This window comes from Fusarium pseudograminearum, chromosome 1 (assembly GCF_000303195.2).
Source record: "Fusarium pseudograminearum CS3096 chromosome 1, whole genome shotgun sequence".
NCBI classification, from domain to species: Eukaryota; Fungi; Ascomycota; class Sordariomycetes; order Hypocreales; family Nectriaceae; genus Fusarium; species Fusarium pseudograminearum.
In genome coordinates this window covers 2295286-2310540 of record NC_031951.1, presented here as the reverse complement: position 1 = coordinate 2310540, position 15255 = coordinate 2295286, and the positions used below count along the sequence as shown (strand labels likewise).

General features: G+C 48.7%; 5 protein-coding genes across 5 annotated transcripts; 2 read left to right on the top strand and 3 right to left on the bottom strand.

The window, feature by feature from the left end:
- Positions 1-1009: 1009 nt before the first annotated feature.
- FPSE_01392 (uncharacterized protein) lies at positions 1010-5272 on the bottom strand (the record flags this gene model as incomplete). The annotated part of the gene is made up of 4 exons (XM_009254512.1): positions 1010-1784; positions 1834-2989; positions 3043-3375; positions 3430-5272. The coding sequence occupies 4 exons, from the start codon at positions 5270-5272 to the stop codon at positions 1010-1012; spliced, it is 4107 nt and encodes a 1368-aa protein (XP_009252787.1).
- A 3827-nt stretch (positions 5273-9099) lies between these two features.
- Positions 9100-10377, bottom strand: FPSE_01393 (uncharacterized protein; the record flags this gene model as incomplete). The annotated part of the gene is made up of 2 exons (XM_009254513.1): positions 9100-10145; positions 10200-10377. The coding sequence occupies 2 exons, from the start codon at positions 10375-10377 to the stop codon at positions 9100-9102; spliced, it is 1224 nt and encodes a 407-aa protein (XP_009252788.1).
- Positions 10378-10902: 525 nt separating this feature from the next.
- Positions 10903-11891, bottom strand: FPSE_01394 (uncharacterized protein; the record flags this gene model as incomplete). Its single annotated transcript, XM_009254514.1, has 4 exons — positions 10903-11456; positions 11513-11647; positions 11703-11805; positions 11859-11891. The coding sequence occupies 4 exons, from the start codon at positions 11889-11891 to the stop codon at positions 10903-10905; spliced, it is 825 nt and encodes a 274-aa protein (XP_009252789.1).
- Positions 11892-13315: 1424 nt separating this feature from the next.
- On the top strand, positions 13316-13907 carry FPSE_01395 (uncharacterized protein; the record flags this gene model as incomplete). Its single annotated transcript, XM_009254515.1, has 2 exons — positions 13316-13477; positions 13527-13907. 2 exons carry the CDS (start codon positions 13316-13318, stop codon positions 13905-13907), a joined length of 543 nt encoding a protein of 180 aa, XP_009252790.1.
- A 537-nt stretch (positions 13908-14444) lies between these two features.
- Positions 14445-14975, top strand: FPSE_01396 (uncharacterized protein; the record flags this gene model as incomplete). The annotated part of the gene is made up of 1 exon (XM_009254516.1): positions 14445-14975. The coding sequence occupies one exon, from the start codon at positions 14445-14447 to the stop codon at positions 14973-14975; it is 531 nt and encodes a 176-aa protein (XP_009252791.1).
- Between the last annotated feature and the right edge of the window lie 280 nt (positions 14976-15255).

Genomic DNA, 15255 nt, shown 5'->3' with positions numbered 1-15255 from the left:
CCCCCCCTCCCCTCCTTCATATGATCCCACGTGTTGCCCATGCTTCTATTTCCCGCCCCTCCCTCGCCTAGAGAGCTCATGGAACTTCGACACCATCAGAGTACCAGAACGGAACTAACAGAGGAGTCTAGGCCCCGCGCACAGCAAAGTGGATCAAGGGCAAGTTCGAACGTGTTGGAGACAAAGCCTCTAGCGTTTTCGAACACCGTACTAAGCAGCCCGGAATCGAGACCGAGGTCTAATTCGAGATGTTCTTGTTGGGCATCAATTAACTACATGCATTGATAGCGACATGCATAATCCATGATCTTCACGATTGAAGAAAAAAGCAAAACATCAATACGATGCCTTTCTATCACAAAGCATAGCGAGCAAGGAGTGATTGGGTAACCGGGGCGGAATTCGTCCTTTATAGCAAATCTTTCAGTATTTCAAATAGTCAAAATTAAAATAAAATAAGGTATATCATCCATCAATCCCATCATTCATCATTCTTACCGCGTCGTTATCAAAACACAATCCCTTATTCCTTGCCATTTTGCAAACGAAGTATTTCCCCAGCTTGCGATAGAATACATGTTTCTGCCATAGGCGAAGAAAAGAAAGAGTCCTCCCGCTTCCGTTTTTGCCAGAATGATGGACACCGTCTATAGTTGCTCCAAGATCAAACATACAACAAGGGAATAAAAAAGACAAGTCAACGCATGTTCCCCTGTATAATCTCCGCCAAAGTTCTCCTGCACATGAAAATGTGAGCGGCAACCCGTTTCAACGCCATTCCCACCGTCTGTATTGATGCATGTACGCTTTTGTGTCGCAAATGCCGTAGCCGAAAGAAGAGGTGAATAAAAAAAAGATGCTTCCACGCTAAATGTAATCTGTAAATGTGGAGATAAATATCCTGTAGGGAAGGATAGATCGACGATTGTATATAAAGTGCTTTCATAGTTTTGGGTCTGCTGGACCGATCGGTCGGCGGCTCCGGACGACCACTGGTGGCCCCATGCACTTATCGGCGTGTTGTCAACTGATTCTCGCTCCTTAGTTTGTTGACGTTCTCCTCCGTCAACGAGTCTCCTGTCTGTAGTTCGTGATATGAATTCCTACGATAGCTCGATGGTCCACCTGCCGCGTCGATGAGTTTTGTTTCTTGGAGTTTGTTGGACCACTCTGTTTCTCCTTCTTGACGCCGGACTTGGAGTGACAGCTCTGTCGAATCGAAAGGGGACTGCTCATTCTGATAACCATTAGTCGTTAACGGGCGAGGCGTGATAGGACTGCCATTGAAATCGTCGAGTCCACGTGGCGTGTCGTCGTCGTCGTCAATTCCAACATTGGGAATGTCGGCATTGTCACAATGCTCGCTCATCTCTGAACAGTCTGAAGCGGAGGGATCTGGTGCTGTTGGTACCCGACGGCGTGCGTGGCACCATCGTAAAAGCATCTTCTCCAGTATCACGCCCCGAACCGGCTTGGCCAAGTAATCATCCATGCCAGCTTTAGTACACTTTTCGCGATCACCTTGAATTGCCGATGCTGTCATGGCCACAATCGGCACATCTTGGACCAGAGGTTTGTAAGGCATGTGATGCCTCAAAAGGTGGGTGCACTTGTAGCCATCAATGATGGGCATCTGTACATCCATAAGTATGATATCCGGCTTCTGATTGATGCCTTTTTGAACACCAGCGAGGTATTCCAGAGCTTCCTTGCCGTTCCAAGCAGCTGTCACCTGGAAACCAAGTCTACCGATCGTTTTGGTAGCAATCTTCTGATTGATAGGACTGCGGATGGTTAGCGAAGCTGTATCATGCGGATTTGTATATAACTCACTTGTCCTCGACCACCAACACATGAATCTTGGCTCTCTCCGATGGTGGAAGTTCTTGATCGGGACTCGAGGTTGAGGTTATGCCGAATCGAGCCCTGCGAGGTCCTGAAGTGTTTCCCTGCATACCTTCAGATATTGGGGGAGTACCAATAATCTGGTCGTATTCCGAACTGTTGCAAGACAGGCTTAGTTCGGATTGAAGCCGGTCAGGGATGGCACCTGCGTTGGCAAGACCAGCTTCTGCCGGACCACTTGGCTTGTTGAAAGGGACCCAAAAGGTCGCTCGAGTTCCAACACCAACCTTGGACTCCAATGTAATACGGCCATGCATGAGATCCAGGAGGTTCTTGCAAATAGTCAAGCCCAGTCCAGTGCCGCCGAATCTCCGGGCAGTCGAGGCATCGCCTTGGCTGAAAGGCTGGAACAACTTTTTGCGAACATCATCCTGAATGCCAATACCTGAATCCTCCACAGTGAATTTAACTTCGATCGTTTCTGATGTCTCCTTCTCGGCAACGACCGAGAATCTGACGTATCCCTGGTTCGTGAATTTTATGCTGTTTGTGAGGAGATTGGTGAGAATCTGCCGTACACGGCCAGGGTCTCCGATGACGACCAGATCGTTTTCAATTCCATCATCAACGTCCGACTGAAAGTCAAGATTCTTTCGTTCGACAGCAAACTGCAACATCCTTCCTACTTCCTTGACAATGTGCGACAAGGAAAACTGCACCTCCTCGATATCTAATCGTCCAGACTCTACTTTGGAAAAGTCTAGAATATCGTTGATAACGGTGAGAAGGGATGTCGCTGAGCTCTGGATGTTCTCAACATATTCTTGTTGTTCTTGGTCCAACTCCATCCCCATCAGTAACTCAGCCATTCCCAAGACTCCTGTGATAGGTGTTCGAATTTCGTGGGACATGTTGGCAAGAAATTGACTCTTCAGCCTGTTTGCTTCCTTGGCGGCTGCTTCGTTTGCCATCGCCTTTCGCTTTTCTTTTGATTGCTTCTCCAGTGCCTTTTCGCGGATCTTCAACTCGGTCACATCCATTATAACACCAATAACTCCTTCCACGTATGTGTTGTGCCGGGGGTCGCCTTCCTGAGCCCTTTTCCCAAGCATTGTGAGGAAGCGAGTGCGGTACCAACGATCGTCTTCTTCCGGTTAGCAGGTTATTTCAGGCTCTCAGTAAATACTAGGGTCTTACCAATGCCGTGTTCCTTAAGGTCTTCGGTAGCCTTGCCATCAAGTAGCAGCTCGATGGGTTCCAGAAACTCAGGGCGTTCCCCGTCTGCCAGTTGTGCAGTCAAACGGTTGAATACGGTGTACATGTCCTCGCCAATGAACCATCTTGTTCCGTCGTGGCTCTCCTCGTGGGTGTTGTTCCAGATCAAGGCACCTTCTAACATTGTGACTCTTCGGTTCGGGTCGACGGTGAAAATTGTCACATGGGAGTGCGCAATAACGCTGAGAAGCTGCTGCCGGGTACGCTTCATAGCCATCTTTGTCTGAATGCTCTCATGGACATCGGTGCAAGTCCCTGTAGTAGATTGTAAGTTAAATACCAATCCTCAGTTAGTGGGAGGATACCTACCAAACCACTTCTCGACCTTTCCAGTTTCTTTGTTGCGCTGAGGCATTGCTCGGCCAAGATACCAACGCCATTCACCCTCTTTGCTTTGGCAACGATATTCTGTCACATAACTGTCACCTGTTTCAAGCGAGTGTTTCCACCTCTTTTCGGCCTCTGGCAAATCGTCCGGATGGAAAGCGTTCACCCATGATTTTCCTAGGCTGTCCTCTGGGGCTAAGCCGGTATAGGAGTAGAAACGCGTGTTCCAGAAGTCAACCAGGCCGTCCGGTGTGGCTGTCCAAACCAGCTGAGGCATCGTATCGCAGATTAACTTGAATCTTTCCTCATCCCGTTCCTTAATCTGCGTGATTTCCTCAGTCATGACAGTGACATCGCGCCCTGTGACAACACCTGCAAGGAACTCGCCCGTCGAATCGTCACGAATTGCCTCGCCTAGTACATCATATACTCGCCTGCTTCTGTTCTCATCATACATGCCGACTCGAAATCCGGTGAAAGGCATCTCAGTCTTCAGGAGCTTGCATATGGGTATTTCTTCAGTTCCGAGACGCTCTGAAAAGTCCTCGCTATAGATATGCCAGTATTGCATGAGCTCAAACCCATTTAGAGACGTGTCAAGTGGCGCATCTTTCTCAAAGAGTTTCCGGGCCGCAGTGTTTGGAAATGTGACGCTGCCATCCTTCCACATCGCAAGAATAGGCATTTGAGTATTGTTCAGAAGGGCGTCTTTCATCAGCAACATCTTTTGCAGAAGTGATGGTGTGCTTGAGTGAGTTGCCGCAGATGGTGGGCCCATTGGTGGGAAAGGACTGGATGACATAGTGACAATTCCTGGACTGTGAAAAGAAGGCGAGTTGGAATCTCGACTTGATGCAACTGAAGGTGGATTCGAGTGGGTGATGGACTTGCGCTCGGCAGCTTCAAGAATACTCGGTCTCGCGACAACTCTTTTGTTGTTGTGAAGGGTTGACGGTGGGGATTCTGTGCTGGTAAACGTAAGTGTGAAGAAAATCTGATGGTCTTCGAGCTCCCATATCGTGATGATCATTTTGGCATAAATCTGGCAATCTGTTTCTTTGGGGTTGAAGAGATTGTCAAGCCTTGGCTTTTTGACACCTTTGCGTGTGATCACGACCTCAACTACAGAATCCTGAGGTTTGCGGGAAGCCGGACTTGGGCGCCTGTCAGGGACGGGCATCGTGCTTGTGGTGGGTGTGGCATCGTCTCCAGACTGGGAAGGCCGCCGTGAATCTTTTGCTGCAGTTCGCACACCCATTTCTTCCACTTGAGAATCTAGGAATGCCTCCCATGTTGCCCATACAGGCTGGCCGTCTTGGAGAATATCAACACCGACCTGGGAAAGTGTCTGGCCCCGTAGGTTTTCGATAGTAGGGAGAGAATCGTCGTCTTCCGAATCTTCTGTGATAATTCCCAACATTCGACCCATGGCCTCGTTTGCCAAGACAACGGTTTTAAGGTTATTGAGAACCATGGTTGGTACAGGAAGGTATTGCATAGCTGAAAATGCGAGTTGACCAGGAGACATGCTTGGCATCGATAAGCGGAAAGGGCTCTGCGTAGGTGAGCGGGATGAATCACCAAAGTCTCTAAGAAAACGTCCTCCGCTGAACGGTCGTGGAGTAGCATCTTGGCTTTTAACATCGTTCACTAGATCGAAGGCAGCTCTGGGTCGCGCATGATCAAAGGCGGTTGGAATAGGAGCTTGAATATGGTTATGATGAGGTTCGGAGCGATTCAATGGGAAACCGGCATCGTGAACAGCTCCAGCGAGCCTAATAGCTCGGGTTTGGCTGCTGTCACGAGGTTGTGCAGGAGGGCTCATGTCGGTGCTGCGTTATAAGGCATGGGGAGTGAACGCCTTTCCAAGCGACTTGATTTGTGAACAAACCGTTAACAGGTCGCGACGGTTGTATGGTCAGAAGATGAGTATTGAAAGTTGCAAGTTGTGATTGCAATGGCTTTGGGCTAAAGAATGGCCAGGGCGCCGTCGGTCTCGGCCTCGTCAAGGCGAGGCAAATGGAGGTGGTCAGTGGAGTTGCTGTACTATGAATCGACAAGTGACCGTCGACTGGGAATTGGCATGGCGCAGAGGGGGAAAAGTGCCGTAAAGGTCGGGCAATGCGCGGCCCAGGATCTAGCTTCTCTGGGTGCAGCGTCGACGGAGACGGGATTAGACTTTGAAGGGCGTGTCGAGACGGTTTGGTCGGATTGTCAGGAACAAGAGAAGAGCTATGGTTGGGCAAATTGCGAAGGGCTGAAATCGTTGTTGGTGTTGTTGTTGCTGCACCAGATCTCTGGGATATCAGTCCGACTCAGTTTCGAGAGATTGGACGAGTAAGAAAGACGTCTCGGACAAAGTGCAGATCGCAGAGACTGAAGAGTGATGATCGCTCTCAGGGTGAGACGGGATGAAATCTTTCAGAGAGGTTGGATCAGATGCCAATGCAGCCACAGGTATCCGAGAGAGACAGAACAAAGGAAGGAGGAGGAGAGAGAAAGACAAGCTTTAGTTTTGTGCAACTGAATTTGAAAGGAATAGGCATTGATTTTCGGTCCTGTCAGAAAGTCGACACCCGAGGCAGGCAAGGACAAGCAACCTAGGACCCTGAATTGACACTGGACAGTTTCCTGACGGCTACAGGCTCTGGGTCTTGTTCTGTTCTGGGGTGTCTGGGTATTACAGGTATGATGGGTTGGCAAAAGGTACCTGCTACCTACTGCTTTTACCTAGAGAATACTTACAACTTGTATGGATAGTAGGTACGGTCCAGCGGGAGGGGGTTTCGTAGGTTGGAGAGGTCTTGGAGAGACCGATGGACGCCCTCCTGGTCCCCTTCCAGCGCCTTGCAGAAGGTCTGCAGTGGTGGTGCTGGGCTACTGGGGCAGGGCAGGGCGGGTGGGGAGTGGAGGTTCTTTCCACTTTAAAGTGCTGTTGAGTGGGGCGGCCGCAGCCGGCTCTTCATTATGTGAGGGCCGCGACCTTGTCCAGGGTCGGGATCGCCTCCACAGCCGGGCCCACCCTACCTTGTTCATGAAATGCCGATCTCAAGCACGATACGGCAAGTACGATACAGTATTCCCTACAGTAGGGAGGAACGACATGGCTCCAGTTGCAAGCCCTGATTCCTGCGGTGAACGGACACGAGAGAAGCTTTGCGAACCTTAGGTAGTCCATCAACACAACGTGACACGAATTGCTATTGCATTTTACTGAACTTAACTAAGACCTAAACCCATTCGAATTCCCCCGATCCTCCGTCTAGACAAGACACCCGGCCATACTGCCCGACTACTGTACGTGCATGTAGTAGAGACCACATCTACGAGAGCCCAGAATCGCACGCTAAGTTAGCTCTGGCGCCCCAAAGCTCATCAGCATCAGCATGGGAGGCGGCCCCATTCTTACTCACCAAGTCGAGCCTGTCCTCGGGGTCCCGGAAAACTTGACTTTACTTGCCTAAGAGACGAAATAACTTAGTCACTTTACGGTATCTTAGACCTGCTCTTGGGCTATCTATTTCCTGTGCCCCGAGCTTATGTATGTCTCATGTTTTCTACTACCCCTGGCCTGTTCATTGGCACACAGCCCAGCAGAGCACACACTGCTCCTGCAGCACGGGACAACACCAGCCTTAAGTGAAAATGAGCACAAGCCAAGGCCGGACAGAACACTTGCATGCTCAAAGCCGAAGGTGGTCGGACAATGCTCGAGGGTTGATACTCTGTATTCAAATTGGGCCAGTTACTCAAACGCTTGTGCCCAAATTCAATGCACATGCAGTACAAAATACCGATTTAGACACAAGAATAGGGCGGTCTGGCCTTGTCTAACTGCTATCCTAGGCACCGTGGAGACAGGGCCATCCCATGGGAATGGATATCATCGATCCCCGCAGCCAGGGCATACCAGTAAACGAAGGAATCCTGCACTTATCGGATTCTATTTACCCGTCTCATCCGTTCGACGACGTTGGGATCGTGAGAGCCGCCCAATTGCATGCGGCGTTCTCCTCATAGTTCTCTTCTCTTTCGCGCGTCACAAATGGGATTTCAAATAGTAAACCCAAAATCCATCATGAGGTTTATGAATTGACCATTGCGGCATAGCGCATGACAAAAACAATACCCTATTACTCTCACCAGCAACCAGCTTTTACCTGCTGGCCCTATCAAAAGATGAAGTGCCTGTCATCTGCTCGGAACTAAAAGGCACTATGGGACTAGAAAGGCAACTTACAGACAGGGCAGCACCTCACCGATACCCAACCAAACCAGATTGAGATTGTTGTTTTGCACCACATAATGAATGTTGGGCATTCAATTTATTCTGGTATCACCGCCTCACCAACGTGTCTCTGTCAATGCGTTGGATCGTGTGATGCTGGCAAGGATCCGCTGAGAAGCTTTGTTACAGTGCAGCATGTAGCACATACACTATTTGGCTTGATGTGGTTGCAGTTACACTCGCATCTCCATCTGGCCCTGTACCAAGTGTATTAAGTACCCACCCGTCGATGCACGACACAGGAGATCGTGGGAGCCGACGAATAAGGCGAGCGGGCTCCCAGGCACGCAGACACATTTGCGTTTTAACGTTGAAGAAAGCAAAACATATATGGGCTAGTCATAAGAGAAAATCGATCCATACAACATGGGGCTTCACACGTTGTGCTAAGTTAGCTCGTTTATTATCCTTTAATGTATCTACATTCTGTCCAGCACCTTGCTGCAGTACGCATGCAGCAACAACTTAACCAACCAGCCCACTGTCACTGTAACTATAACCGAAACTCTTACTGTGCCCATCCTATCACACTCTGAGGTGCGAAGCTGACAGCTCGGCGACGGCGCTGCGATGCGTGGCACAATGCACAAATTCTTCCGACGAATGCATTCGAACAGTTAGCTGCATACTTCTGTCTATTTGTGGTGATGCAGTGCGGTCTAGAATTGATTCCAGAGACATCTAGACCTATTCGCTAGGTCTAGTACGGAGTATCAATTTGGCAAAAAGGTTCCTGTGTGGTTTCACTACCCAGCTATCTATCGATGTAGAGACCACAAACCTCACATCTACACACTACCACCAGCACTTGACTACCTAGTTCGACTCACCCCAAAGGCATATTTGGATCCGTCCTTATATAGGGTCAATTCACCTCAAGTTTACGGCTGCAAGCTGTCTTGGCTCCTCGGTCCTCAGCAACCGCTTTAAGCGTCAGCACTTTCATCTTCAGTTGTTTCAAACGACTCTTTTTTTCTCCAACCCACCGGGTTCTGCTAGGGTCCAATTCAGAGGCCCCATCCCATGGCGTCCAAGCCTGCCTTGCAGATCATCTCCAATTCTAATCGGCGCTTTTCCGGATCCTGCAAAGGTCTCCTTAACGTCATATTTCTTGAGAATCTCAGGACACGATCTTGGTTGATCCCTGCATTTTGGCCCTTGGCTTCGGAAAAAAGCCCACATCGTGATTGGAAGCCAAGACGTCGTCGGAAGGTGAACCTCTACCATCAAGCATCGCATCAATGAAGTCATACTTGATCGACGAAAAATCAAGAAACAAGAATCAGGGGTCCAAGGCATTGATTCGCCCACAAAGTTTCCCATCCTCTCATTGACCAACAAACTATGCGATTTTCTTTAGCTAACTATCGTGAATTATCCTTCAATTTCCCGCAAGTTGAGCAAGTCCACCACTGCTTTTGCATTTCCGTCCCGCAGTAGCTACACTCCCATACTTGAGGTCCTAAAGATGCGGTTCCTTGTGCTGCACTCGGTGGTTTCGATTTCCGCGATGTCATAGCAGAGGGTCTTCGCCGATCTCGTGGCGGACTCTGTGTCAAGTCAACAACAGCAGGTTGTCTCTCAGAAACCGGCGATCTGGATCGGCGGTTATCGTTAACCGCTTGTGTCCCTGGCCTTGCGGACCGCTCCATCCCACAAGCGTCGCAGCAGAGGTAATTGCCAGGGTTGCGCAGAGTACAAGTGTCGCAAGTCCAACCCGAAGGCTCTCTAGACCTCCCTGAACTATGACTAGGTCTCCCATTTGGAATTACTGATCCACCACCGTTCCCAGTAGGGTTTTCGGCTGTGGGCGGGATATAAGAGCTGCCGTATTTGACTGATTTGTCTTCTTGCACCAGTTCCCACAGTGCTTGGGCAATGGCTGCATCATTAGCCTCATCCTCTTCGGCCTGCGTTCGAAAACCGTTCTTTGTAGCAGAATCAGAGATGTTCTGAATCTGGGTTTCGCTCAGGTTATCCGTGCCGCAGCCCTTGAGGGTGCTGCTTCGCCGCTCAGCAGCATCAGCAATAACCCTTCGAATGTCTTCGCCTGGACGCGGGGCGGATCCCCCCAGACGCTTGCCCGACCCAGCGCCGGGACGAGATCGACGTGTTTCTGCAGCTTCTCTGGCCAGTCTACGAGCCTCGAGAGGTGGTATCCTCGACCCTCCGAGGCGTCGTCCCTCAGAGAGGAAGCCCTCGCCGGTGTAGCCCTTGAGGACGAGACCCTCATGTTCGTCTCGAAGCTGGTCCCAAAGAGCGTGGAACTTGGCATCGTGAGGGCCATGAACAATGTGAGACAACTCATGGAGCATAGTATCTACAACATTTTCGATGGGCATAAACTGGTTGCGATCTCCAGCATGCCGCAAGCGAAGACATATCTTGGCTCCTCGATTTACATTGAGACCTATTAGTGGCGTTTAACATGATAGTCACCTAGAAGATTCGCCATAAAACCTACCAAGAAGATTGTGCTGCTCAGGATAGAATTCGGCCAACTGTCGAACTTTCCAGTTACGCGCTCGCATAATCGGCTTCACGATGGAAGCCACCTTTTTCAAGGTTTGTAATGCCTCGCTTGCCCTGGGAAGCTTGGCCAAATGGCTATATGACAAAACAAGGGCATCGTGTTCGGACATGGTATTGTTAGTGTCTCTGCTGGTAAAACGTGGGGTGGTTCACGATAGTTTAGGTTGTTGTAGGCGTGCCAGGGTACTAGGTAGGTAGGTAGGTTATGTCAAGGGTCTAGGTTGCGAAGATGACGTCGTCAACCAAAATGCCCGATGCGAGCTTCTTGTTGGATACTGTTAAAGAAACATAACCATCGGTTTTCTCACCAGTAATCTACTTCAAAGGCAGGTGCCTACCTGGGTTGGGCTTTGTTGCCCCTGAGGCAAATGCATGTAGGCAGTTGCTCAGTGCTAAATGCTGACGCAAGGAACCTGGAATCTTCGATACGCGAAATGACTTAGTAATCATTATTGCTACAGGGTAACATCGATGCACTGAATATTCATTACTTGCCAGTGACTGAGTCGTGGAATAACAGGTTGACTCGCTGATCTTAAAGCCAGTGATGCGTTGACAATAAAAATTTGCAGCTAGTTTATATAAATGAATAAATGTACTAATGAAATATATTGCAATGCTGTAGTGTCGCAGTGCTACTCGGGCTTGCGAGCTATGGCTCTAAGCCGGACATAGGATATCATCTCCCCTCCACCAGGGTTGCGACACACCTCTCTCAGTATACTCGAACATTCTTGAGCTGCCTCCTCTCTTTCTTTCTCATCGGTCACTGCATCGAGTAACTGACTTCCCATCAGCCTGACCCAACCTTCAACGCCACCCTTGTCAGCAGGTGTTGGTCGCCACTCGCGCTCTGCCCGCTCAACCTTGAAACCTGCCGCTTCAAGGGCACCCGTGATCCATGTTTCATCTGGGAAGAACCAGGGGTCGGCAGCCAGAGCCTTTTCCAAACCCACTCGGCGAGTTACAACACTTAGAATCGCCGCTCGCATTTCAGAAACGTTGCCTAGGCCGCCCATCTCAAAAGCGAATGCGCCGCCGGGGGCCAGCGCAGCATATACTCCGTCAAAGAACTGGGCGCGAGCCTCTTCCGGGCGTAGAATCCAGTGCATAGCTGCGTTGGAAAAGGCTTTATTGAAAGTCCCTTTCTGAAGCTCTGGCTTTGAGATGAGTTGTGTAGCATCCAAGACTGCAGACAGAATCAACACGTCAGCCATGAACAAAAACAGATACTGGGAACCTCACCTTCAAAGGTCGAGTTCTTGTGATCTTTACACAATTCCTGAGCAGCCTCAATCATGGATGCTGAACTGTCAATACCATGCATTGAACCTGTCCCCTGCGAAAGGATCTTGGCAAACTCGGCATTCAATATGCCATCTAAACAATCAGCTCAACTGTGCCGTAATCACGGCTTTTGGGCCGGGGAACATACCACCACATCCTATATCAAGAAGAATATCATCCTTTTGTAAGTCTAACCAGGAGACGACTTTTGTTGCAAGTTTGGGTACAAAAGAAGCCGAGTGTTGGTACGCCTAGGCTCTGTGTAAGTGTCGAGCAACGTATCTGAAGAGCAAGGGTGACAAACGTTGGTAGACCATCTGTCTTTCTGTTCGGCCATGATTGCGATCAGGTATTTGATGAGTGAGATTGACTTGCTATATTATAAAATCAAGATGGATTTGTCGCTTATTTATATCTGACATTGCGTCTCTGAAAATACCGTGAGGAGAAGCTTCAAGCTGGGTTCGTCGCCGAAATCGGAGCTCACAGCAACGTCCTGCCATGGGCATGCACCAGTAACATGAATGAATGAGGACGAAATAACCAATTGGTTCAACTGATTATATAAAGAGCCAACAGAAACAGGTAATTGATTGCCATTTTATGATACTTTTCATGTCCGGTCATTCGCCGAGAAAAATATATGGATGGCTATGCTACCAAACCATCAGGAAAGTGTAGCTTATGTGCGACTGTACGATATACAGGTAAGTATGAATAGAGGAAATTAAGAGCTGTCGTGGCTTTCGATCTGTGATGATGAGTCTTTACGCCAATTATGTTTCTTGCACATCAAGCTGTGGTATGTACCTTATGATAGGCCTTGACCCTCACAGCATCTGCTTTCACAGCCTGATCTCGTTGCGTTATCACAACCACCTGGATTATTGAACTGCCAAGAACGCCATTCTGATGACAGCAGGATCCCAATTTGATAGAGAAAGTCTCATTACGGAAACCAGCATGAAGGGTGTTCAGCTGGTAAGGATCTTTCACATTGAGCACTACCACATACGATATATGCATACCTGTCTACGGTGACAAAATCAGGCTGTGATTTGGTGTCACCCATTGGGTTGTTTTATTAGAAGAATGCCCGGTAAATTACACTATAAAGTGTAGAGCCTGATCCCCGCCCTGTTTACCTCGTTGTCTGCCTTTACTTTAAAAGCTGGAATACACTCCTGGTGAATGTTGGCCTCTCGTCCTTCCAAAACCTGAATCCACCCATCGACGCAATGGACGAGAGTGCGCAGACTCATCCTGCTGGTTCTCCCAGTTTTGGTTATGTTGCCCCCATGGTGACAGCCTTGGCAACGATAGAAGAACGAGATACCATTCATGGCAGACAGGACCGTTGAACTTGCGGTTTCTTCAGGTAGCCTCAGGAGACAGGTAGGACTCAGTCGGACAACTCCTAGATTGCTTTCACATTAGAAACCTACGATAAGCTAATATATTCTGGCGTTTAGAATGGGCAACATGGGGGTGCGGTCCTGCGTCATCAAAAGAATCATCCTGTACTACCTTCAACAGGTTTTTCGGATGCCGTTCTACCCCTTGCACAACTTGTATTCCTGCAACTGATATCTGCGATGACCGGGACGAACGAGCTACTTGCTGGTTCGTAACTCATACATAAGTACACTACTGTTAAGCTCGTATCTCTGAAAAGATCGAATGAGTACTACATTCATACATAAGTACACCACCTGCACCACAAACTGACTGCGAATTAGTGAAGGCCAATTCCCAGACTGTATGTCCGCCTTCAAGACTTTCGGTAATCAGGAGATTACAGCTTTCGAATGCGCAAACAGGTCAGGACAAGTTGCTATCTATGAATTAACAGACATATCAACTTCGCAGTCGGATGAAGAAACTTCAACGACAGCCGACCCAGATACCGAACCAAGCAACTCTGTAAAGGGAGATGGAAGTACCAACGCAGACCCTACGACTATAGAAGCAGCCCCCTCTAGCCAAACCTCATATATGGGACAGCGAGAACACTTCCCCTATCGGACCTATAGTGGGAGGTGTTATAGGAGGTTTGGCTCTTATTGCACTCATTGGGTTTGGCCTGTGGTTTATTCGTCGCAAGAAGCACAATTCCAGCAGGGATGCCAGGGGCTACTCACCAGGAAACTATCATTCTCCGTCCCAGTCCTTGCCTGGTTATGGTTATGTCAACCATACATCTCCTGACCCTCAGTACAACCCTCTACCCATGTCCTCAACACCTAGGGATGTATCTCAGAATTTTAGCAACTTGCCATATGTGGCAACTCCTCAAAGTTCAGAGCTCCCATCAACACCAGGTCGCCCAAAAACACCTGAGATGAGAGGATAGGATAGGGTCAGATTAATGTATTTGAGAACATGCGATTTCTTAAAGAGATGATACATATATTGATTGACAGACACATAGGCAGAGAATAGCGAGATTGCTTTTGACTAGTCTAGTATTTGATAGTTTTATATACTTGCCCCCACGATCCTTTGAATAGAAATCAAACAATGGAATTTCGTATATACTGTTCACAGTTGCCGGAGCTGGACAAGAACTAAGAGAACAGTGCTTAGAAATATGCCTAGTCAAACGTCACAATCCATTGTCCTGATTCCGGGCCTAGTTCCAATTCATTAACAATGCATAGTGACATTACTTCATATCTCTTGAGAGTTCGGCTTTGTCACTAACACAAGTCTTGTTCACTTTTACACTGTAACGACTGTTGTTCATGTCTAGACTATATAAGCTGTTATCATCTCATAGAACGTTTCTCTCTTCAAAGTCTCCAAGACACCTCAAACCATTTACACCTGCACATCTCAAACACATCACCTAACCAAACAGTCTGTTTTCACTTCTGAACCGCTGCCCAACATGTGTCAGAAGGTCGAAACCGTATGCTGCCATTGTGGTGAGATCCTCATTACCTACTTCATAGCTTGTAATGCTTGGCTCGTCGCCGCAAAACAAACCAGCGACGACAACGGACGACCCCTGGCACTGCCGCTGGCATCTCAATGCGAGCATCTTGAGAAGAAAGAACCCCAGTCTTCGCTGTTAGGATGCCCTAACAACGATTCCTGCCCTTCTTGGTTCGGAAACCTATTCCGGTGTTACGATAAAGCTGCTAGCGAGGGTCCAGAAGTCAAGCAGTTCCGAGATCGAGTTGCTCAAGGAAAGTACAACGAATGGAAGGAGAACTTTGCTCGTAAGCACTTCGTCAAGAAACCAGTTCTGCCTCGACAGGAACAGAATGGATTCTGGAACATGATCTCACAGGACTTTCTCTCGGATATCCAATCTGCTGAAACTGTCCCTACTGCTTCCGTTTCTAGTGGAGGTGAGACTACCTTGAAGACTTACGAGGTTATTATGCAGTCTGAGGATGAGAATATTCTGATTTGAGATCGTCAAGGTCGAGGAAGGGAGCGCTATCAGAGATTCTGCTACCCCTGAAAGTTCAGGAATTGACGCGGAAGACTTGTTCTACGGCGATGTCATAAGAGCAGTTCCAGAGGGGGGTTCCTCTGGAACTGATTTTCTCCCATGACGTCTATGAACTGTGATGGGGACTTTGTGGACTAAGATAGAAGCGCAGGGTCGCTGACATCTTGGATATCCTCGCAACAGGAAAGGTGAGAGTGCCAAAGGCAGGTAAGAAAGGACAAGGGAAGGCTAGTAGTGA